Raw genomic sequence first — 24,823 nt, forward strand, 5'->3', positions numbered from 1 at the left:
AATCAATCACAATCTTTGAGTCCCCAAAGATTTGTATTTGTCGACAGTTTTTGGATAGAGCAAAGTATAGAAGATGTCTCAGTGTAATAAGCTCAGCATGGTTATTGGTACCCGGGCCGAGTCCCAATCTCAGGTGAAAATAATGTGTTTCTGTTAGATGAAGTAATATACCCCCCCCACAACCTTGCAATGGTGCTGCCCCGTCGAAATACGCCCAAGGCATATCCCTGTTGATGATTTCAGGCAAGATGTTCCTGGGTGTGTTAATTTTATTTTCAAATGAGATTTCCGTGTATGCCGCGCAAATGGATGGCGGAAGTAGTTGCCAGTTGACCCTGTAATCCTAAAAAATTATGGCATTACGCTTGTTCCATATGAACCAGGACACCACAGGCGGTAAGTTCCTGGCCTTTTCAGAAGCCACCGCAGTCCACCACTGATCCCAGGCTGTGGGTATATCTGCACCGTGCCAGACTGTGGTTATGTTGAGGGCCTGTGTGACCTGCTGCCATATATCCTTTGTAACCTCGCAGGTAAGGAATAGGTGGGGCGTTGATTCCTCCTCTTTTCTGCAGAGTACGCACCAAGTAGGTCCAGCGAAAGCCCGATTTTTGAGAATGGCGCCTGTAGGTAGCTTGTCTGCTATAATGTTCCACATTAGAAGTCTGGCCCGTGGCTGTGCTTGTAGTTGCCAGATATCTTTCCACCAGTTTTTTTGTATGTCAGGTTTCTTGGCTTCGATAAGCTTTAAGTAGCCAAGCTTTGGTGCATAAATACCAGATTTAGCAGGCGCCCATATTAGTTCATCTTCCTCCTCATGAAGCTTGATGTGTGATTCGGTAAGTGCCTGAATGTATCCTTGCCAATATTCAGTCCATTCATCTGACAGGTGCCACTGACGATCCGTGACCCATGCCTGTGTGAAGATAGTTGATCGTTGAGGATCACCAATCTGTGCCAGATATTTTATGCCCCCGTTGTTGAGATGTCGGATCAAACCTTCCGGCAGAAGGTGTGCGTTCCCTGAACCAGGCCAAGGGTCTAAGCCTATACGGACCTGTGCTCCATTTCCAATTTTCCATAGAAGGTTATCTCGGATGAGTGGCATAGCTTTTAGTGTGGCCCTCCAGATCGCGGATATGCCCTGGTGGTTCCAAGTGGGTCTGCGAAGCCATTCAATGATGTTGGAGGGCCAAATATATTTTTGGTGTATTACTTCCGCCCATAAACTGTCCATCTTGAGGAGTGACCAGCCCTGTTTCGCTGTTAACGCTTGTGCGAATTCTGAGAGAGATTTTAGACCCCACCCTCCCCATCTCTTTGGCATGGAAACGAGGGACCATCTTGTCCAAGCAAAAATCTTTCCCTTTTTATTGCCATTCCACAGGAACCTGTTGCAGATTTGTTGAATTTTTTGAAGGATGCCTTTTGGGATCCATGTGAGGGACATCCAGTAGACTGGGGTAGCCTCGAGTATAGATTTGATCAACAGTAGTCTACCAGCTTTTGACAGTAGTCGATGTTGCCAGCAGATGATCCTTTTTTCAATTTTATTTATGAGCCATGACCAGTGTTCAGATTTATATCCATCCGGCCTTAATCTGAAACCAAGGTATTTGATGCCTTCCAGCAAGTTACTTTCCAAAAAGGGGAAGTACTGGATCGCCAGTTGAGTTTCCTGTTGTGTGCATCTCATTATGGATCTGGTGGATTTGTCCCTGTTGATTTCCATATATCATTTAATGCGATGATGTCTCGGACACTTCCATTGAGAAAGATTAAAATGTCGTCAACAAATAGTAGATGGGTAAGAGAGTACTGTTCAGTGATTTTGAGACCGCTGAAGTCACTGTTCCTTTTTGCATCCGCAATGAGCCTACTCAGTCCCTCCATAACAATAAGAAAGAGTAGTGGGGAAAGAGGGCAGCCTTGCCTGATACCCTTGTTGATATTAAAGCAGGCAGAGGCTGCACCATTTATAAGAATGGCAAAGGAGATAGAAGATACACATCCCATAATCCAGTTTATAAGCGTATGGGGAAAGCCCAAATGGGTAAGAATCATCTCAAGGTAGAGCCAATTTACCTTATCAAAAGCCTTTGCAAGATCGATCTTTAGTGAAATACCTTTGAGGTTCTTCAGCTTTATGGAGTGTAAAGATTCCTGGGTAGTGCCTATGGCCTCTTGGATGTGGCGGTTTTGGAGAAAGGCAAATTGTTCTGCAGATATATGTGTGGACAGAATAGGTTTAATGCGGTTGGCAATGATTTTGGCAATGATTTTATAGAGGCAATTACAGAGGGAGATAGGGCGAAAATCATTGAAGGATGTGGGGTCATCAGATTTGGGAATCAAGGCAATGAAGGTCTGGTTCATAGGCGGATGTATGTGCCCAGTGATCCTGCTCTCCTCAACGACTTCCAATAAGTCCTCGCCCAGCAGATCATAAAAAGCCAGGTAGAACTCCACTGGCCAGCCATCTGGCCCCGGACTCTTATCTTTCTTAAACCATTTGAGGGTACTTTCCAGCTCTTGTATAGTGACCGGTTGACTGAGGTCTTCAATGTCTTCCTGTCCAACAAACCGAGGAAACTTTCCTGCAAGACTGATGATGTCTGGAAGATTGACAACATTCGGCGCCGTGAATAGTCGCTTGAAGTGTGTTACCCCCAAACTGGCAAGTTGCTGGTGTGTGGTAGCCCATCCATCTGGTTCCCTTGGTAGCTTCCAAATGGTATTTGATGCCTTTCTACCATTGGCAAGGTTGTGAAAGTATTTTGTATTACTGTCCCCAGCTTTGAGCCAAATGGCTCTGCTTTTAAGTCTCCATAGCTCCTCCTTTTCTTGTAATATCTTCGATTTTTGCCCAAGCAACTGGCTTAGTAGTGTTTTGGAATCGTCGGATTGATAGCCAGCCCCTCTCTCATCAGTCAATAGAGCTATCTATTCTTCAGTATCTATTCATCTCTGTTCCGCTTTGATCTCGCCCAGGTCTCGGTCATTACTTTGAGCATCTTTAGTCTATCACAGAAATCCATCGCTTTCCTTTGATCCCTCAGCGGGGGTTGTGATGCCCAGAAATCCGTGACCAGCTTGATGTATTCCGGCTCTTGGAGAAATCCAGCAAAGAATTTAAAGGGGGAGCGCGGCTTTGATTTTTTGTCACTGATCTGAAGTAGAATCGGGTGGTGATCTGATAGACCCCCAGTGCTGACCCATTGTCTGTATAAGGGGAACAACTGTATCAATTCCTCATGCATCATATATCTGTCTAATCGCCGCCCCAGAGCAGCCTCTCCTGTACGCTGATTGTGCCAAGTGGGAAGCTTCTTGTTCATGGGGATATCCACTAGATGATGTGCATCTAATAACATGTTCATTTGATCCGCAATAGGATCGCACTGTGCATGATGACCCCAGGATTCTCCAACCCCCAATGAGAAGTTGAAGTCACCCCCTATCACTGTATTCTGAGTGATATGGTTGCCATTTAGGAAATTTTGCCAAAATGATAGTCTATTCTGATTAGGCCCATAAATTTTAATAATTCTGATTGGGATGCCTAGGTCACCCATGATTATGTCCATACCGAGGAAGCCACTACCCCCCCAAACAGAGAGTGGCCTGCTTTTTCTGGGGTTTATTCCAATGAGCAGACCGCCAGATCGACCACACGCATCCAATCCATGTAAAACCCAGCCAGGGAGCATAGCTTGTAGACTTCGCACCGCCACCTCGGATGTGCAGAGTGTTTCCTGAAGGAAAATGATATCACATCTAGATTCATGCAAGAGTCTTTTCAGAGCCAGTCGTTTTTTGGGGTTGGCTAGTCCCCTGCAGTTGTAGGAGAGCCAGATCATGGGGAACCGCAGGTCAGGGGCTCAATAGCTCTAAGTGCCCGTTCAATAGTAAACTGTCGCCCCATGGCAACATCCGCAACAGCATTTAGCTTTGCTGAAGAGATATTAGAAGGTCTGCCTCGCTTTTGCTTGCGATGACGACCAGGGGATGATCCCAGGCCCAGAATTCTAGACCGTGCTCGGGGCCTCAGATGATAGTGATGAGAACCGGATCCGACCGGAGAGGAGGGGGAGTCAGGACAGCCCAATACCAGGTTGTGAGAGGGAGGAGTGGTAGAGAAAGTGGGTGGAGGTGGGGCAATGGTGCAAAGGATGGAGGGGAGGGAGACAATTTCTGAGTGGGAGGTCCGCAAAGAAGAGTTCACAAATGATTGCATATCATCAGAGAAAAAGTGAGTACAGATGGGATTGGAAGCATTACCCGGATGAGTAGGTGCAGCCTCCGCCGGCTTAGGTGCAGCCTCAGCAGTCTTGGAGCGAGTACGCGGCGGTCCTGGTGTAGATGATGCCTTCCTTCGAGCGTTCTTTTTAGCGCTATCACCCGTCTTCTTGGATGGAGTCTCCTGTTGTGCCTGCTCGCCTTCCGTTGGTATGTTATCTCCAGCATTTTGTTCCACTGTGGTCTGCTGTCGAGGTCCTTTGGTATCCTCAGAAGTCACCCCCGAATTCAGTGGACAATCCTTATAGAGATGGCCAATTTTATGGCATCTTCGACAGCGGAAGGGAACGCCTTCGTAGTCTAGTAGCTGTTTGCGAGAGACATGGCTGTGGTGCAGGGTGATTTTTTCCTCTAACCCTGGTCTGGTATCCAAGTGGACTAGTATTCGAGCCATTGTCCTGATGCCCGTTTTCTCATAAGATCTGTCGTGCTCCAGGTAAGTACCTAGAGTGTCCCCTATTCTCTTAAAGGCATACGGGGTCCAAAATTGCCATGGCAGACCAGGTAGGCGAACCCAAATGGGTCCAGCCCCCAATTGTTCTCGTTCCGGGTCGAAGAGGGGATCCCACCGCTTGAGCATGACTGGAGCTAGCTCAATGTGCCAATACTGAGAGAGGATCCACTGGGTATATTCAGGTCGATGGAAATGTAAGGCGAACCAGCCCCTCGTGAGAACCATAATATCTGGAAGTTCTTTAAGCAATGAGCCCCATATCTCCTCCACCCAGAGCTTGAGTCGTTCCACAGTGTAGGTGCGTCCACGGACCCTACCGACCAGGACCTTGCGAGCAGCATCCATCACGTCCGGCAGCGGTGCTTCAGGCCCAAAATTGATGTTGAAATCCGAATCAATTGCTCGAAGGCATCTGCCTTTTGTCACCTTCTCTGAGCGCTTGCCAAAGGGAATCTCCTTTAGAAGTTTACGGCAAGGGTCAGTAGAGCTATGCTGTGCGGAGCCAGCGGATCGAACCGGTAGCGGCGGGGTAGTGAAGCAGCCCGAGCGAATCGGAGAGCGAGGAACCGTGTTGCTAGTGCCAGGGGGAAGAGATAAGGAGGAGCGGAGGGGGGGCTGTTGGGCCTGCGGCATAAAGGAAACAGAGGGTGAATGTGAGTTTGATGGAGGCAGAGGCGGAGGGGGCGGAGGTAAAGCAGGGCGATTTTGAAACTGGAGCGGAGCGTCAAGAGAAGGCGAGTTCTGAAAGCATGAACCCAATAACTGAATCGTCGCAGGGGATAGGGGCGGGCAATCAAGTGGCGAGGAGTCCGCTAGGGTGAAGACTGGAGATTTGTTCTTCCCTGTATGCGACAGGTGCGGCTGCAGAGACGAAGCACCTGTCTCGTAGCCCAGTGCAACACTCCGCGGGATCATATGAGGCCTCTTTGGATGAGCCCAGATGTCTTGGTGAGGCGTGGGGTCCGCCTCATAGTCAACCAAGTCTTCATCTCCCATGCTGACTGTCGGTGCAGAGAAAGCCAAAACAGGAATCGATCAGGGGACCGACCGGCGGAAAGGTAGGAGGGGTCAGTGCGCCAGTGAAACCAGGAGGGGACCGCAGAGTAAAATAATGCTCCGTGAAACCCGAAACCGCTGTCGATGATCAGACCGTCAGTGCTCCCATACCCCAAACGCCCAAAACGCTAGTCGCCATGGGCAAACGTCCCTGTAACAAACCCTAGGGATTAGGGTTCCGCCATTGTAGCCGCCTTCGAGAGCTCTCGGGTTTTCAAATTCAAAAAGTCTTACATTTAATAATATAATATAAGAATAATAATATTAATGTTTGCAAATGTATTATGCATATATAATTTTAACTTTAATATATATTTTTATAAATGAGATAATAGTTTTAATTTCAAAAAATATAATAATGATAATGTTAATAATTTATTTATTTTTATTTTTAATGTGAAAGTTTTAAGGTAATATGATTAAATTTTATTTATTTATTTATTTTTTTTAAGTCAGAAGTTTTCTCTTATGAAAAATATTACATCATTGTCCACAATTGTCACAAAATTAAACTATTTTCATTCTCACTAAATTTGTTGGCCAACATGTGATCCACTAGGCTTTTTACATCAGGCAAAATTAATTGTGTTGTCCAAAGTAAAAGATGATCAGATGACCATAAAAACAATAGATTCTAAACACAAGAAGTAACCATTTAAGAGTTAGATGATGTTACAGAAGTAGGTTCTCCGATCTAATGCTTGGGGGTACTAGAAGCTTGAACTAGCACTGTGTGTGCTTCTCCATGTGTGTTAGGTGGGCATAAAGGTGATTGAGATTGTCTTGCACTCTCCATTGGTTGCTTCATAGATCGTTGAGAAAAGAGATGATTTCATTTCTATGGTCATGCTTCTCCTTGAGAAATTGCCCCAATAAAATCTTCAACTACCAATGAAAAGTGATTGAATACATGTATTGATTTTTGCTCCCCCTTGTGTGCGAAGGGTCTGAGAGGCAATGCGAAGCTTCACCCATGAGCTCAAAATCTGAGGTCTGTGTTTCCCTGTGAACTGTCCTTTCAAGCTGTCGAATTTTAGCTTGAGCGTTGGGAGAGATACAAGGTTGATAAGTAGCGACCACCTCCTAACCCTGTGCCTCAGAGTGAGGCATGCTATTCTGACCATGCTCATGAGCGAGACCTACTAGTCCACAAGTACTCATTAAGTGGATTTCGAAGGATTAACTCCTACTTGTGAATTATGAATAATGTATAAATTATATTATGTTTTGTAATGATGTAAACCAATCATAAAGTCTACATAAGAGTAAAATATCAAGAGAAAATAAAAAAGGTTCAGGATGAAGACTAGTTGAGAGATTATTGTGGATACAGTTATGCATATGGTTGAATTGGATATCTATCTACGACATAGCTATGACGGAAAACACCAAAAAATCCACTCCATAAATCACATTCCACCACATATTTTAGTAATGCAAATTATAGCAAATGATTTGATTCACACTTCTAGGAGTAACAACAATAATATACCTTGTTCTTTGTTTAACATGAAAATGAACCCAAACAAAATACATACTATATTTTTCCTTGTATATGATGTGTCATGTGTCCTTTAGCATAGTGGCTCATCTCACACACATGATATTTAGTGGCCATTCAATGTCTTCTGTTTGCACAAATAAGTGGTTTGACCCCAAATACAAGTTCTAATAACTAGGAGAAAAAATACACAAGCTATACAAAACAAGGGACACCAAGATTTTACACTAAATAAATCCCAGAGGGGGAAATCTATTAAATGAAACTATTTTTGTGTGTATCTATATTTTATAATTGGTCCCTTTATATAAAAATAGGTGACCATAGAAATAATGGCTTAATTATGTGTTTAGTCAAATGATCTGCATAAGTATATCCACAATAATCTCCCCATGAATCTCTCAGCCAAACTCCATCCCTAACTTCTCTCTTTTCTCTTAATCTTTGATTCCTAAGTAGACTTCCATGATTAGTCTACATCATGAAAAACCATTACATAATTTTGACATTAGACATAATTCACAAGTAAGAGTTAATCCTTCTGAAGTTGACTTGACAAGCCCACCCACTACTATTGTTGATAGTGAAAATACTTTCGATGACGATGCCTACATGTTAAATAACTCATCTGGCAAAAGCAATGGATGTTCACAAGAAAAGAATAATGAGGATATTGGTCACATAAACCATGAGTCGAGGGTATAAAAATAGTTGATGCATATGTTGCCAACGAAGAAAATTCATTCACGAGGAATAGTTTGCATTCTACTTCAAGCAATGCATCAAGGGCGAGTTATATTTTTTAAGGTCTAGATACAATTTATTTCACTTTTAGGCTACCCAAACTTTATGAGGCACACTGGTTTTTGGATATAAAGTGTTACCTACCATGTTACATTGGAAGAGTGCAAATATTACAACATTTTTTAATTCACTTGCAAGCTACACATGTGCAATATATATATGGCTTTCTTGAACAACTAAAAATGCATAGCTTGACGATGAATGATGAGTAGTTAGTGAAGCACACTTACATATGCTATTTACTTTGGAGAAAATAATACTGAAAATCACAACACAACCACAAATAATTGACCAAACAATGACACTCTTTAATACATACCTCGAAAAACATGATATCCAAGATGCTTGCTTACATTGCCATTAGATTTGTACAATGTTTCCATCAATTCACTCCTTCTGTATGGATCTAGAATTAGCCCAACCTACTAGCTTTCAACTTATCCCTACTACCAACTCTGATGTTACACCAATCCTTGCATTATTTATGAATTATCTCACACAAGCGCTAAATTTGCATAGAAACCTTGGGTATTTTCATATTTTGGAGATTGATAAACCACATTCACTTATCCACAACTCCAATCGCTATTTCATCCGACACATAGTGGCATCCCAACTAGTTATTGGAAAAAAAACCATCTTCCATAGTCTTGTAGAATGAACAATTTTGTCTTCCATGGTTTCATTTTTCGACGACGGGGGAAGCGATGAAACACTAATGTGGAACATGACAGTGAGCCTTCTCTAGTGTTTTAGCATAATCATGAGTAGTTAGTTGTACCATTCTAGCCTTCAAGTTTTTGCATGAGCATTATTTAACATTTTTCTGAACCATTATGTTGTGTGTATTATTACATGGATTGATTGTAAGTTTATATAAAATCATTTGGCCAAATGAAGAAAATAAGAAATAAAATCTAAATTATTTCTTATTTAGATTATCTGGTCCATTGGATACAAGTGTTTCCCCATAAGAGGTCACAGGTTCAAATCCAGAGGGGAGTAGAGTATGTACAATTTTGTAGACTTTAATAGTCAAATAGATGCACAAAGGTGAGTACTTTTTCCCAGAAACAAGTGAGTCTCATATACCATGCCTCACCTTAACCTTAAAATTAGATTACTATTATCTATAGTTAATTAGATAAAATGTTTATAATTATAATTATTTTAAATTTTTTGGTAATAGAGATCCATTTAAAACATACATGGTCCATCTTTAAATAAGTTATCCACCTTGATTCACTTCCACTCTTTCATTCATGTGAAGATATACTCTTAATATGGAAAAGTGATATTTTTTTTTGGAGAATGTATGAGAGTATGTATGCAATTTGGAGGGATATCTTTTTGGTTGGGCCAGTAGGCTAAGTTAAGAAATTAATTAATAAGTAAAGATAACAATAAACTAATAATAATAATGAAAAATAATTGATGAAATATGTGCTTCCTTTTATATTTTACATTTATTAAGAAAAAAAAGCATATCCGTTGGGGAGTGTTGCGTTCGGGGAGGTACACAATAAGTAAATTGTGCTCGTTAGCAGTTAAATCTATTCAAATTGAGTTATTTTGGGGATTTTGAGTTATGAGAGAGTGCAACATTGAAGAGCGGCAGAGTAGGGACAACAAAACCTTGAAGAGCGGCAGAGTAGGTTGGTGTTGAGGGTTTCAACTTAGGGATGAGGGTGAGCAGAGAGTTTTTTTGAATAGATGGTTATTTGAATTCCTATATGGGAGAAATGAAGAGAGATAGGGGATTTAATTGGTAATTTTAATGGATTAGAGTGGAGTGTAAGCAAAGAAGATACATTTTCCCATTTATTTGAGCAGAATGTATTGGAAATGGAAATAGGCAGAGCAGAGCCAATCAAACCCCTAAATAGACCTTTTGAGGTTGAATGTATTTGGTGTTTGCTTCTTTGGAGTATAGCATGACCGTGCTTCTATTTTATTTTTTCATGTTTCCATCTATTTTTTAATTTTTTAGATTTTCCATATGCTACTATGGTTTGTTTGGTGGGATTTCACTTTTATTTTTTGGATTTCCCATGTGTTACTCTGGTTTGTTTCGTGGGATTTGACTTTCCATTTATTTTTTTCTCCAGAGGGTTTGATTTTCTTTGCTCTTCTGGGTAAAGAGGGAAGGTGTTATGTTTACAAAATAGAAGAGAGAAGGAGGGATCAGGATGCAATTTATGAAGTGTTGGGTATCGCTAGTCTACAACAACCATGGAGGACGAGGTATATTTATTTTTCATAGATAAATCTTAGTTTCAATTTTTGAGTGAATGCAGGAAGAAGGCCAAAATAGTGAATGCTAAAGGCAATGTAGGAAGAAGGGTAAAATGGTGAACACTGAAGGCAACAGATGATGGAGGAAGGCAATGTAGGAAGAAGGGAAAAATGGTGAATGATGAAGGCAACAGATGCTGAATTTTGAATTGTGATAGAGCACCGCTGTGAAGAGCAACATAGTAGGGAGAGTGCAACCCTCAAGAGAAGCATAGTAGGTTTGGGTTGAGGGTTTCAGCTGAGAGGTGAGGGTGAGCAGAGGGTTTTTGAATAGGTGGTAATTTGAATACCTGGATGGGAGAACTGAAGAGAGATTGGTGTTGGAGAATGATTAATTCCAATCGACTGTCCTTGCATTAATTGTGTTAGGTAGGAAGTCTTCTTGAGAGTTCAGGAGGAACTCTCGCACTTTCTAGAAAGTTCAGATAGCTTCCCAAAGAAGCCACTACCACCAACAATCCAGAATCGAGAAGATTCATCACGATGTATAAAATCATTCTCTGGCAACGTAAATTTCAAATGTGTGTTGTGTTATCTACATTCTTTGATTTGGTATCAGAGCAAGGTTGAGCGTTGAGAGAGTGAGGTTTTTCAGTGAGCTAGTGTTAGAAACCATTGTGTGAGTTTAGAAAAATGTTGTGTTGCAAAGAAGTCTCAGAGAGACCACTGTTTGAGTTTGGGAGACCGTTGTGCTATAGAGAAGTATCAGAGAGACTGTTGTGTGAGTTTTGAGACTGCTATGTTGCAGAGAGGGTGTGTTGCAGAGAAGTCGGTGTGCAGCCAATGTGAGAAATCATTGGAAGTCGATATTGCTACATCGTCGCATTAGAGAGCAATAACTGAAGTAGGTCTACGTTGAAGGAATATTTAAGCTATTGTTGAAGTGCTGGTTGAAGGAAACTGGAACCAAGAGTTCGTAGTTGTAGCTCCTGCCTCCTGCCGAAAGCATGACCATTGAAACAATGGGAAAAGAAATTGGATTTGATCTTCTAGTGGTGCTCATATGTTCTTTTTTTTAATATCTGATGTTAAAATTCTTGTAAGGGTTAAATAGTGGTGAATAACATTTCATCTTTACTAATCCAAAGCTCTGAGTTATAGTTTGTGGTTGTTGTTTGTAATTGGGTTTTTAAGTTTATGGAAGGATTTTTTTTTTATTTTTATAAGTTTTAAAGAGTTAATGAAGTCATGTAACCATTGAATTTTTTTAAAGAATTAATGAAGACAAGGAGCTACGATGGTGGTGAATGGTGAAATTTTGGTTTTCTTTTAATGGTGAAATCTTGGTTTGTTTTTGGATTAAGGAATAATATATATATATATATATATATATATATATATATATATATATATATATATATATATATATATATATATATATATATATATATATATATATATATTTATAAAGTGAGAAGAAAGATTAAAAAAAGAAGAAGGAAAGAGGCAGTCATATTGTCCAATGATATTTGAGTTGTGAAGCTTGTTATAATTCTATAACGTGTGCTTGAGGAATTATATTTGTGATTAAGGAGTCATTAAAGTTATTGGTATTTAATGATTGGAGGATTCATAAGATTAGTATGATGGCTTATGTATTGACATGATCTTATTTATCTGACTCTAATAAGATAGATGGTGAAAAATATGCAAATTGGACGTTTAAGCTGCAGACTTTGATGGAAGGCTACAATATATGGACGATTGTGTCTGGAGCTGAAGTCAAGCCAATGTCCCCTCAAGCCACAAATGCTACATTTCAAGATTGGGAGCAACGGGAAAACAAATCGAAGGTGATTTTGTGGATGTCCGTTAAGGGCAACATTATTCCACACATTAGAGAGTGCAAAACATCCAAGGAGACATGGGGCGCTCTAAAAAAATTGTATGAGTCGAAGATTACAAATAAAATATTATATTTAAAGAGTAAGCTTCTTTCAATTAATATGGAAGAAAACGAAAGTGTTAGTAATTTTATTTATAGAATTAAGGATCTAAAGGATAAATTAGGTGACATTGGTGAAACAATATTTAGTACAGACTTGGTTACTGTGACATTAAATGGAATGCTTGATGAATATCAAATGTTTATCACTAGTCTTTCAACAAGAGAGAAGGCTCCTACGTTTGATGAGTTTGCATGTATACTTATGCAGGAAGAAGAGCAAAGAAGAATTATTAAACATAAATCTCCCAATTCATATTTAGCATTGATGGCTAAAGGGAAGCAGTCCTTCAAAGGAAAACAATGGGAGAAAAATAAAGACAAAAAGCCACAGGTAAAATCATTTCAAGGTACACCTTCACCAAGGACAAATTCCAAATCAAGTAGAGATAATGTGTGTTATTACTGTGGAAAACCTGGTCATTTTTCTAAGAATTGCATGAAAAGAAGGTCTGATCAATTTAAACAAAGAAGGCATTCAGGAAATTATGTTGATAGAGATGAAGCAATTAGCCATGGCTTTAGCAATCTTAAATTGTTTGTGTCTAATGTCGTTTTATCAATAGAAATTGATAACGATAATGCTTGGTTTATAGATTCTGGTGCATCAATCCACATGTCATGCAAAAGAGATTGGTTTGATACTTATCATGAGGTTAATAATGGTGCACACATCTATTTAGGAGATAATAGATCACATGAAATTAAAGGATATGGTGATATAAGTGTTACGATGCCTAATGGACAAGAAAAACAAATTCAAAATGTGGTGTATGTTCCAAGATTAAAGAAGAACTTAATTTCAGTATCTACTATTATAGATCAACATTTAAAAGTTGAATTTGTGAAATCACATTGTTTGGTAAAGGATGTGCAAGACAACTACAAGGTTGTTGCAAAAGGAATGAGAGTTGGAGGATTATACAAGTTGGATGTAATGAAGAATGGGCATCAAGCTTTGGCATCAACAAGCATGTCAAATATAGAGCTTTGGCATCAAAGGTATGGACACTTAAATCATAATGACCTAATGTTACTACAAAAAAAATATATGGTAGAAGGCCTTCCAAATATTAAGGGTGAACACTTTGAATGTGAAGGTTATCCACTAGGAAAACAACATAGGGAAGAATTTCTCATGCATGAAAATAGAAGAAAACATGAAATAATTGAACTAGTGCATACTGATGTATGTGGTCCAATGCAAACTAAGTCACTTGGTGGAGAATATTACTTTCTTATATTTATTGATGATAACACTAGATACACCTGGGTGTACTTTATAAGGAATACAAGTGATGTGTTTGAATATTTTAAAGAATTCAAGAGTATGGTTGAAAAGAAAACAAGAAAGAGCATTAAAATTCTTCGATGAGATAAAGGTGGTGAGTACATTTTAGGAGCTTTTATCAAATACTACAAACAAAATGGAATTATGCAATAATTTATAGTACCAAACACACCTTAGCAAAATGGAGTAGGTGAGAGAAAGAATAGAACATTAGTTGAATGTACTCATAGTATGTTAAAAAGTAAAGGACTTTCTAATAGTTTTTGGGTTGAAGCCATTAATACAATTGTATACCTCAAAAATAGAAGCCCTACAAAGTATCTTAAGCAAAAAACACCATTTGAATCATTTTATGGTTTTAAACCTAAAGTTAGTCATTTAAGGATATTTGGATGCAAGGCCTTTGCTCATATTCCTAAAGAGGATAGGAGAAAATTAGATGCCAAAGCCATCAAATGCATTTTTATTGGATATTGTACTGATCAAAAAGCATATAAAATGTATGATCCAAGTACTCATAAGGTCTTTGCAAGTAGAGATGTTATATTTCATGAGCATGCAGATAAACAAATAAAAGAATATGAACATAATGTATGGCAGCCTCCTTATGACAACTTTAAGGAAGAAGAAGAAGTTGAGTCATATCAAGCTCAAGAAAGCATGGACATTCCAGAAGACATTTCAAGAAGTCAAAGTCCACAAAGAAGTGATGAAGGCACTCCACAGAGAAGAAGAAGAGGAGAAGGTACTCCACAGTGTAATGAACCTCTAAGAAGGTCAACATGTCAAACTCAAACCCCTATCAGGTATAAATATTATGCTTTAATGTCTCAAGTAATGGCTGTTTTTGAGCCTTTAAATTATGAACAAGCTAAAAATAATAAAGAATGGATGGAAGCTATGAAAGAAGAATATGACTTTGTAATGAAAAATGAAACTTGGGAATTAACATAATTACCTAAAAATAAAGTCCATATGGGAGAAAAATGGTTGTACAAGACAAAATTTAATGCAGATGGTAGCATTGACAAGTATAAGGCAAGATTGGTTGCAAAAGGTTACTCACAAAAGGAAGGTATAGATTATAAAGATACCTTTTCTCTAGTTGCAAAAATGAATACAATCATAATAATGATAGCATTGGCCACTAAATATGATTGGAAGCTACATCAATTAGCTGTGAAGTCAACTTTTCTAAATGGAGACTTAAAAGAGGAGATTTATCTTTTTCAAACAGAAATATTTGTAAAGAAGGGACAAGAACATCTTGTATGGAAGTTAAAAAAAGGCCTTATATGGACTAAAACAAGCATCCAGATCTTGGTATGAGAAAAGAGATAAATTCTTCTTTCAGCAAGGGTTTAACAAAAGTAAAATGATCCTAATTTGTATATCAAGACAAATATAAATGGAGATATAGTATTAATCTCTATATATTTTGATGATCTAATAATAAGAGGGAGTGTTGATAAGTTGATTAAAGATATAAAAAGGAAGTTATCATAGGAATTTTAGATGAAGGATTTTGGACATATGCACTATTATCTAGGTCTTGAAGTATGGAGAGATGATGAAAGGACTTTAATCACACAATGAAAATATACAAATGAGGTAATAAAGAGATTTCATATGAAAGGATGTAAAGCAGTGAGTACTCCATTGGAACAAAATATCAAATTGAGAAATGATGATGGAAGAAAGGAGGTGAATGGAACATTGTATCGACAACTAGTGGGAAGCTTGAATTATCTCACTACCACTAGACGAGACATTGCTTATGCAATTAGAATACTTAGTTAATTCATGGTTGAGCCTCGTGAAAGCCATTGGATAGCTGCAAAAAGGGTCCTTCAGTATTTAAGAGGAACTATCAATTTTGGTATTGAATATACTAATGATTTTAATGTTGAATTGACAGGTCATTTTGATTTTGACTGGGCCGGAAATCGAGATGACAGGAAATCCACCACTGGATATGTGTTCAATATAGGATCAGGAGCTATATCATGGAGCAGTAAGAAACAACCAACAATTTCCTTGTCATCAATTGAAGCAGAGTATAAAGCATTATGTAGTGCCACCTGTGAAGTTATATGGCTTAGAAGGATACTTGAAGATGTTGGTGAAGGTCAACAAGAACCTACAGTAATGAGATGTGATAATCAAAGCACCATCAAATTGGTGAACAATCCTATATGTCATGCAAGGTCAAAGCATATAGACACACAATATCATTTTGTAAGAGAAAAGGTCCAATCAAAGGAAATTGACTTAATATATTGTAATACAAATGAGAATGTAGCTAACATATTCACTAAGCCTCTTGGGAAGGCCAAATTTGAGTTTTGTAGAAGTAAGTTATGTGTTGTAGAAAATCCATATTATGTTGTAAGCCTAGCTGAGATTTAGACGCGAAGCCATGTCAATTAAGAGTATGTTTGTGTCTTATGTATTGTGCTATAGGGTATTTTGTGTGTTTGTCATGTGGTTGGAATTAAGGGGGAGTGTTGGAAAACATTAATTCCAACCGACCGACCTTGCATTAATTGTGTTAGGTAGGAAGTCTTCTAAAGAGTTCAGGAGGAAGTCTCATGCCTTCTAGAGAGTTCAGATAGCTTCCCAAAGAAGCCACTGTCACCGACAATCTAGAATCGGGAAGCTTCATGAGGATGTATAAAATAATTCTCTAGCAATGTAAATTTCAAGTGTGTGTTATGTTATGTGCATTCTATGATTATTGGGTAATGATTTACCCGGTAATTTGAATGGATTGGAGTGGAGTGGAGTGTAAGCAGATAATTTTCCCCACTGATTTGATTTGAACAGAACATATTGGAAATGGAAATAGGTAGGGCAGGGCCAATAAAAACCCTAAATGGACCTTTTGAGGTTGAATGTTTGGTGTTTGTTTCTTTCTTTGGAGTATAGCATGGTCATGCTTTTATTTTTCACTTTTCCATTTGTTTTTTAATTTTTTGGATTTTCCATGTGCTGCTCTAATTTGTTTGGTGGGATTTCACTTTTATTTCTTGGATTTTTCTTAAGATTTCACTTTCCATTTATTTTTTCTCTAGAGGGTTTGATTTTCTTTGCTCTTGTCTGCTTGGTAAAGAGGGAAGGTGCTATGTTTACAAAATAGAAGAGAGAAGGATGCAGATTACGAAGTAGTGGGTATCACTCGTCTACAACACCCATGGAGGATGGGGTACATTTATTTCTCAGAAATAAATCTTAGTTTCAATTTTTTTTGTTCTAATGTGAGTTATTAATGCTATGAGTGAACGCAAGAAGAAAGCCAAAATAATGAATGCTAAAGGCAATGCAGAAAGAAGGGAAAAATGGTGAATGTTGAAGGCAAACGATGGTAGAGGAAGCCCATACAAAGAAACGCATAGGTGCAAGGGAATGTCACCAGTAGTAAGTGCATATACAAGTTCTCCATCATTTCCCAAAAAATTTTGGTCATTTTGATTTGTTTGGCACATCTCAAGTGAGTTTATTGGCATAATATATGATAGTGTTGTTGAATTAGTATTTTCGTAACCAACCCTTGAATATGCAAGCCCGGGAAGGCTAACAACCTTGAAACGTGGTTAGATACACTTGGAACCCAGTTATGTTTTAACACTACCCATTGTATCAATATAGTGTCAAAATGGGTATAATATAGTTTTTATTCTTCCTTCTCTTTTTTAGTTCTAATTTCAGTTTCAACTTGTCTAATAACTTTTATTTTCCCTCTTGTCTTCATTTTAAATTGCAGTGAGAGCTTCACTGTTTTGTTTCCTTTTTTAAATTTTAATGACAATCTGTGTAAGGATTCGAGGTTTCAAATTGCATTTAGATCCGGGTAACCTAATGTAGTGTCGTATGGTTTTTATTTCCTGTTCTCATAATGCTTTGATTTAAGGGTTTGAGATTTCAATGCGGAGTTAGTGACTGGGTGCTTTCCCAATCTTGACAAGGGCCATTGTAATATGTACCAACTTTCAGTTGAACTTGTAGGGGGCCATGGCTGGTTAGTTAGTTTTACTGTATTACTACCTGAAAGCTATTTGGTTCATTTCTTTGCTTTTAATTTTAAAGAATTGCACAATTTTCAAACAATTTATGTGCATAGACTACAAGTTTGAAATGAAAAGAAAGCACTTGGCACTGAAATACCATCTCTAAGTCTTTTGTCGACTATTGGTACTGTGATCTTTGTCAGGTTTGTTTCTGGAGGAGAAGAACGAATCTCCCAGGTGTGGAAGTAATTGGAAAGTGAATCACTCCCAGGTGTGGAAGTAATTGGAAGAACCTTTCCCACTTTTATCTAGTTCTCCTCTCTTTATGTATTGGTTCATATTTATTATTGTTAATCTATAGCTGTATCATAAAGGGGCCGCCCTCTGCATGTGTGCTGAATATATTATATTTTGTGTGTTTGATTTGTTATGACCTGTACAGGAGCCACTTTTGTATTGCCCCAATCCTCCAATTTTGGGTTCCAATTCGTCAGTTATCTTCCTATCAAGACCATCCCATGGGTGTGTTGTAAATTTTGGTGACACCTCAAGACCTAAAAAGTCCAAATTAATTAGAAAAACAGACCTTCAACCCGGCTTGGCTAAAATCTTAAATCAACTGTAATAAATTTAACATTCAGATTCAAATTTGTATGGTTTAAAATTTATAGTGCATTTTAAGTGATAAACATGTGACACTTTACAAAGCAATTCGTTTGCTACCAATAGTTTTTATTCTTTTTGATATACAAGTGTGTTTATTTTATAAATGCGTGAGTTGTTTCATTCAAGGTTTTCTTTCAGGGGAGGGTGAACCCCATTGAAGAAGCTATATAAGTCTAATTACAACTGTACATAGTACATCATATGCTGCAGCGTAGCCTTTGCAGGATTCGATACTGGTCGGGGGCGTGAAAACCGACGGCCCAGGACGGTCCCAACATACACTCATGTGTAAAATGAATCGGTGATGTTATTTAATTTTAAAGAAGACATTTTTTATTTTATAAATGTGTTTTCTTTCAATTTATAAACAATTTAATTTAGATTATGCAAATTTCATAACTAAAACTTCATAACCCTTTTTAATTTTCTCAAATACCATTTGGATGAATAAATTACTAGAATATTCAGATTATTTGGATGAATAAATTATTTAGAATATTCATAGCTTAAATTTTACATTATCATTTTTTTAATTTCATATTAATTAAATAAATAACCATATAAATTATTTTTTATAAAATCTATTAGCATTATAATTTTTTTATTTCAATAGGTATCCATTCTTTGAAAATAATTTAAAATTGAACATAATTGTTTTGCAATGTACACTTTTTAATGTTTTAGAAAATTAAAGGTAGTTTATTATTTTTTATAAAATCTATTAGCATTATAATTTGTTTATTTCAATATGTATCCAATTTTTGAAATAATTTAAAATTGAACATAATTGTTTTGCAATGTACAAATTTTGATGTTTTAGAAAATTAACCATAGATTTTTGTTTTTTGTTTTTTTATCAAATTTATTAGCATCATAATTTATTTATTTCAATAGGTATCCATTCTTTGAAAATAATTTAAAATTGAGCATAGTTGTTTTGTAATGTACAAGTTTTAATATTTTAGAAAATTAATGGTAGATTTTTAAGATGATATTTTTATTAAATTAATTTTATAAACAATACTTTGGGTTTATCATTTGTAATAAATTAATTTTATGTAATTCTTATAATATATTTTTAATTTTCTATTTCCTTAAAATAAATAAAAAATAAATTTGGTTTTGAGTTATAGCTAATTTGATTGATTTTATTCTTAATCTTCTATTTTCATAGTATAATTAAAAATTTGATATGAACTTTTTAAACACAAATAAGAATTTTTTAATTTCTTTGAAAATAATTAAAAAAATGTTTTCAATTGTAGCCGCACATAGATTAAGATATTTTTAATAATTTCAATATTTTTCATAATGTTTTAGTGGAAGTTGAAATTATTTAGTGAACTTTAATTTAAATAGTTTATAATAAAATTTAAAGCAAAATTATTTTATTAACTTCAATTAAAACACTACTCAATTAATATTTTGATGAATAATTAAAATGTTTTATATTTTGAAATACAATTTAAAATATGCATTTTCTTAAGCTATTGCTTTTATTATAATGGGAAAAAGAAATTTGACTTCTAGGAAGTTCAAACTATAATTTTTAAATAGTGTACTAAATTCAATTTTATTATCTATGATTTTAAATAGTTTAAATTTAAAATTATTTTAAGAAAATTTAATTAAAGGATTGGATGGCTCAGTCTTTTCCATCTCCATTGGCTTTTACTTTAAAAAATATTCTACACATGTGAATTTTAAATGTTTTATATGAATATGATTTACTTACATTTATTTAACATAGGATATGAACTTACAAAAATTAATAAGATTTTTTTTAGTTCTTTCAAAATAATAAAAAAAATTGTTTTGAGTTCTAGGTGTTTGCACATATTTTAAAATATTTTTAATAATTTCATTTTTTTTTTCCAAAATTAAAAATTATTTCACTAACTTTGATTAAAAAATTACTTGTTCTCTAATACAATTTAGTTTGAATATTCTATGATAAAATAGAAATTATTTTGTGAACTTCAACTAAAAGACTACTTAATTAATATTTTGATGTATAATCGGAAAAGGAGATTTGACTTATAGGTAGTTTCATATATATATATATATATATATATATATATTTATTTATTTATTTAAATTTTATTTTATTTTATTTTATAAATAGTATAATAAATTCAATTTTCTTCCTCATGGTTTTTAATAATTTAAATTTAAAATTATTTGATTTTTTTTTTATATATTAAAAGATTGGATGGCTAAGGCTAACCTCAAAGATTTCTAAATCTCTTTCCATTCTCATAAGATTTCCCTTTTAAACACAATTTTAAACATGTAAATTTTTAATACTTTAAATGTTTTATATTAATATGATTTACTTATACATATAAATTTTTAATACTTTAAATGTTTTATATTAATATGATTTACTTACATTTATGATATGAACTTACGAACTTTTTAAACTGTAAGAAGAATTTTGTATTTCTTTCACAATAATTAGAAAAACTGTTTTCACTTGTCCCTTTTTTTGCACATATTTTAAAATATTTTTTATAATTTCCAAATTTTCCGTAATGTTTATTTAAGGTTGAAATTACTTCATTAACTTCAATTAAAATATTACTTGTTCTCTAATACAGTTTAATTTGAAAAATTTAAAGCAGAATTATCTTATGAACTTCAATTAAAAGACTACTTAATAACTATAATGTTATTAATGTTTTATATTTTGAGATACAGTTATGTACTTTCTTAAGCTATTGATTTCATTATAATTGTAAAAATGGATTTGAGTTATAGGTAGGTTGATTTTTTTTTTTTTAATGATTGTATGGTTAGGGTGCTCACACAAGAGTTTTTGGAGCTCCTTCCATTCAAATTGGATTTCACTTTTAAAAACAATTTTAAACATGTGAATTTTTAATATTTAAATGTTTTATATTAATATGATTTACTTACATTTATATAACACTCGGAATATTTTTAAATCTATTTTTTAAATTTTTATATAAATTAATAATTTGATATTTAAAAATAACAATATAATAATAATAAATGATGCACATGTTGGTTCAATTAATAATAAAGAGTTAAAAGTAATAAAATTTAATTTGTTATATTGTAATGTTGTTTTTATTAATAAAATTATGAATAATTTTTAGATAAAATGTACATATCACATTAAAATATACATATAAATTAATAGTTATAAATTAAAATTCATTTTACTATATAAATTAAAATAATCATTTGGTAACCATATTTAAATTTAACTAATAGTCACATAAAAGCTTGGTACTTATAAAAAACTTGCAATATAACAAGATCCTTAACCATGGTTATTCACTCCCACTTTATCATGTATTTTATTAACTTGTTTAACAATACCATGGCTTATCATTACCACATGCCCACCACCCATGACTCATATTATTATCAAAATATTTTGTTTCAATTTAATTTTATGCTATTTTCTAATTAAACTTAAAAGCAAAAATGTTATAATTGCTTTTGGAATATATCTAAACCTTCTATCTCACTATTACTAAAAATGTTCCATGGATATTCTATAGAGGTTAAATCAAGGTTTTAATAAGATTAAGAAAGATGATACTTTTAAATATAGAAATGTGAAAGTTATATAATAAAAATAATATTATTAAGAACCAACATAGATCCATCTTAACCATGAGAGGAAGCTATGGAGGGGCAAACTTTTTCTCAAGTTTTGAACTAAAAAAGAAGTTTGCATCTTGAGAGATTTGATTCCCCTAGTTTAGTAGATTCGGAATTAATATGGATATATGTTGGTTTAATTCAAATTTTTATATAGATATGATTATTTTTTATTTGTGATACATTATTTTTTTTATAAATAAATTATATATTTCATGAACTTGTTTTATTGAAATTGAATTTGATTTATTAAAGCTTGAGAGAAGTAATGCTTTAAATATAATATAATGTTATTACTTGATAATTTGTTTGTTTTTATTTTATTGTCACTGATTTAAAAATTATTAAGTTATTTGTTCAATATTTGAATTTAAGCTTTTGTGTCCATAATCTGAGTTTATAGAAATATTTTCGGAGAAATCACATCAGAAAATCTTTGTCGACGCATTTCGAACCAACGAGTGTAGTTCATCGTCAGGACAAGTTGAAAAATTCAGATCATGGCTACATGTTAAATAGGGATGGCAGATCTTCCAACGGTTAGGTTTGACTAGAAAAACGACTATATTAGACTTGATTGGACCAAGGCTATGATGGATAAAGAAACAACTAGGTTTGGTTGGTTAAAATTATTTAATTATAATATTATTATCAATATAAAAAATATTAATATTTTATAACGCCATTTAATACTTTTTTCTTGGTTGTTATTGAGTTTTATAAAAATTGAGTCATATGTTATATATAATATTATCCTTAATATTAATAATACTAAATATTAACAACACAATTACCTTGATAAATGTTATCTAAGCATATAGAAAAATAAATATATATGTAACAGGAACCTTCAAGAATCAATGCTAACAAAGGTTTACCATATTCGCACATTAAACATCATTGTTTGACTATTATAGGTAGATATATGTTGGAATACCATAATTGTGGTGGTATTACTATAGTCATGTTGGACCTATGTATTAATCATAGTGGAGATTGTTTATAGATATTAAAGTTAGGACCTTAGGGGTTGAACACTATTGGAATTTATAAACACAAAGAAAAGAAAGGAAGATTGTATTCTAAATATGTAGAGGAAAGTTTCAATCCTAGTAGGAAAATTGCAGTAAAATATAATTAGGCATCTTTTATGATGAGTATGGATGTAAAAATAAAAATAAAAAAATAGTGTGGTAGAAAATAGGTTCATGAAAAGTGGTATCAGAGCTTAGGCTCAACCCTTAGGCCTAATGGGCATTATACTAAGCCTGAAAATGGTGAGGTACAATTGTTGAAACATTTTTCTAGCACTTGCTCGACGATGGCGTTAGAAGGTACCCTTTAGAGGAAACATTTCATGAACCCTTTAGAGGACTAGGCCTAGATTGGTGCCATAATAGCAATAAGAATGAAGAGTATTACAATAATTGTCATTCTAAACAACCTATTGGTGGAAAAGTACACCCAACAAAATCAAGTGCACACCAACCTGTAAGAAGACCTTTTATCACAATTTTCATAAGCGATGGTGGGAAGCAGAAAGGGAGGAGAAAAATAATAACTCAAATTTTAAAATTATTGCAGACACATATATAGGAAGGAATCCACATTGGTTAAGGAGGTGTGAAAACAATGCTTGAACAAGCAAGTATGCTAGTGTCGGTGGAGTTAAGAGTATATCCGCACAAATAAAAGGCTAAATAGATAATGGAGTAAGTGGGTATGTTTGAAGATTGATTGGATAAAAATGCGCACAAGCATAGTATTAACTTTGAATATTCATACAAAAATAATCAACACGATTAAGGGTAATGAAAAGCAATGAGCCTCGTGCTCGGACTTAAAGAATTTCCATTAACACCTTAGAGAGAATATAGATTTGCATAGGACTGGTCCTTGCTAGAAAAAGTATTGTTAAATTAACAACAAACTTGAACATGAGTGTTCATTGATCTTTAGATTGTGCTGTGGGAATTAAACATGTCACTTAATTATGATATGACAACCAGAGTAAAAGAGTGTTAATTTTTACCAAAGAATAATAAATGTAGGGAAACCGCTTCATCATGAGATAACTTCTAAAGAAGCACACAAGTCATTTTGAATATTTGGATTTGATTGTTCAGATTGGAGTCAGAATGACAATTTTCAGAAAGATATAGACATGTTTTCTGTGTTATCTTCCCTTTAATTGGTAGGCGGAGGAACCCCTATATTCGTCATACAATGTTATTTATATAACTTCGGAGGAATTTGTATATTGATGTAGACATAATTTCTATTATACTGTTGAGCCAATTATAGAAGTAGATATGAAGCTTTCCAAATTACTACTCTCTATTACAATGCATTAGAGTTTATAGGAAGAGTGAAGTTGACAATGCAAATTTCTAGTAATTCTATATATTTTATGTCTAAAAGATCAGGCTGATCTACAAAGCACTTTTTTCATTTGAGCAGAATCACTTGTACCAACCTTATTATAGCATGGTTACCTTTAGTAAAGCTAGTGCAGAGTACTAGTCAAGATTTACATAAGGAATTGATCTTGTCATTAACAATTGATTGTTATTAGTAGAAGCACAAGGCGGCTAAGATTTAAGAAATGTTATAGGAAATAAATTGAATTTATCTCCAAAAAAGTTTTAAATAAAAACCTATAGATGGAATCTTTTAAGAAGATCACAAAGATAAATTCGAAAATATATGAACTTGATTTCTATCACAAGGGAAATACATGCTAGCCCTGAGAGGGAGTTGATTCACACATATGCCAAATTATAGAAGTACAACTTCTTGTTTCATATATAAAACTTAAATGTGATAATCATTATTCTTTCCAACTGATTGAGGATGTGTCTAATGGGAT

General features: G+C 34.9%; 1 protein-coding gene across 1 annotated transcript; it reads right to left on the reverse strand.

Annotated features, from left to right (window-relative positions):
- Window positions 1-343: 343 nt before the first annotated feature.
- LOC149247062 (uncharacterized) lies at window positions 344-1,108 on the reverse strand. Its single transcript, XM_089443256.1, has one exon. The coding sequence runs from the start codon at window positions 1,106-1,108 to the stop codon at window positions 344-346; it is 765 nt and encodes a 254-aa protein (XP_089299382.1).
- Between the last annotated feature and the right edge of the window lie 23,715 nt (window positions 1,109-24,823).

This window comes from Pinus tabuliformis, chromosome 7 (assembly GCF_031772625.1).
Source record: "Pinus tabuliformis cultivar Carrire ecotype Pingquan chromosome 7, CPIR1, whole genome shotgun sequence".
Taxonomy (NCBI): Eukaryota; Viridiplantae; Streptophyta; class Pinopsida; order Pinales; family Pinaceae; genus Pinus; species Pinus tabuliformis.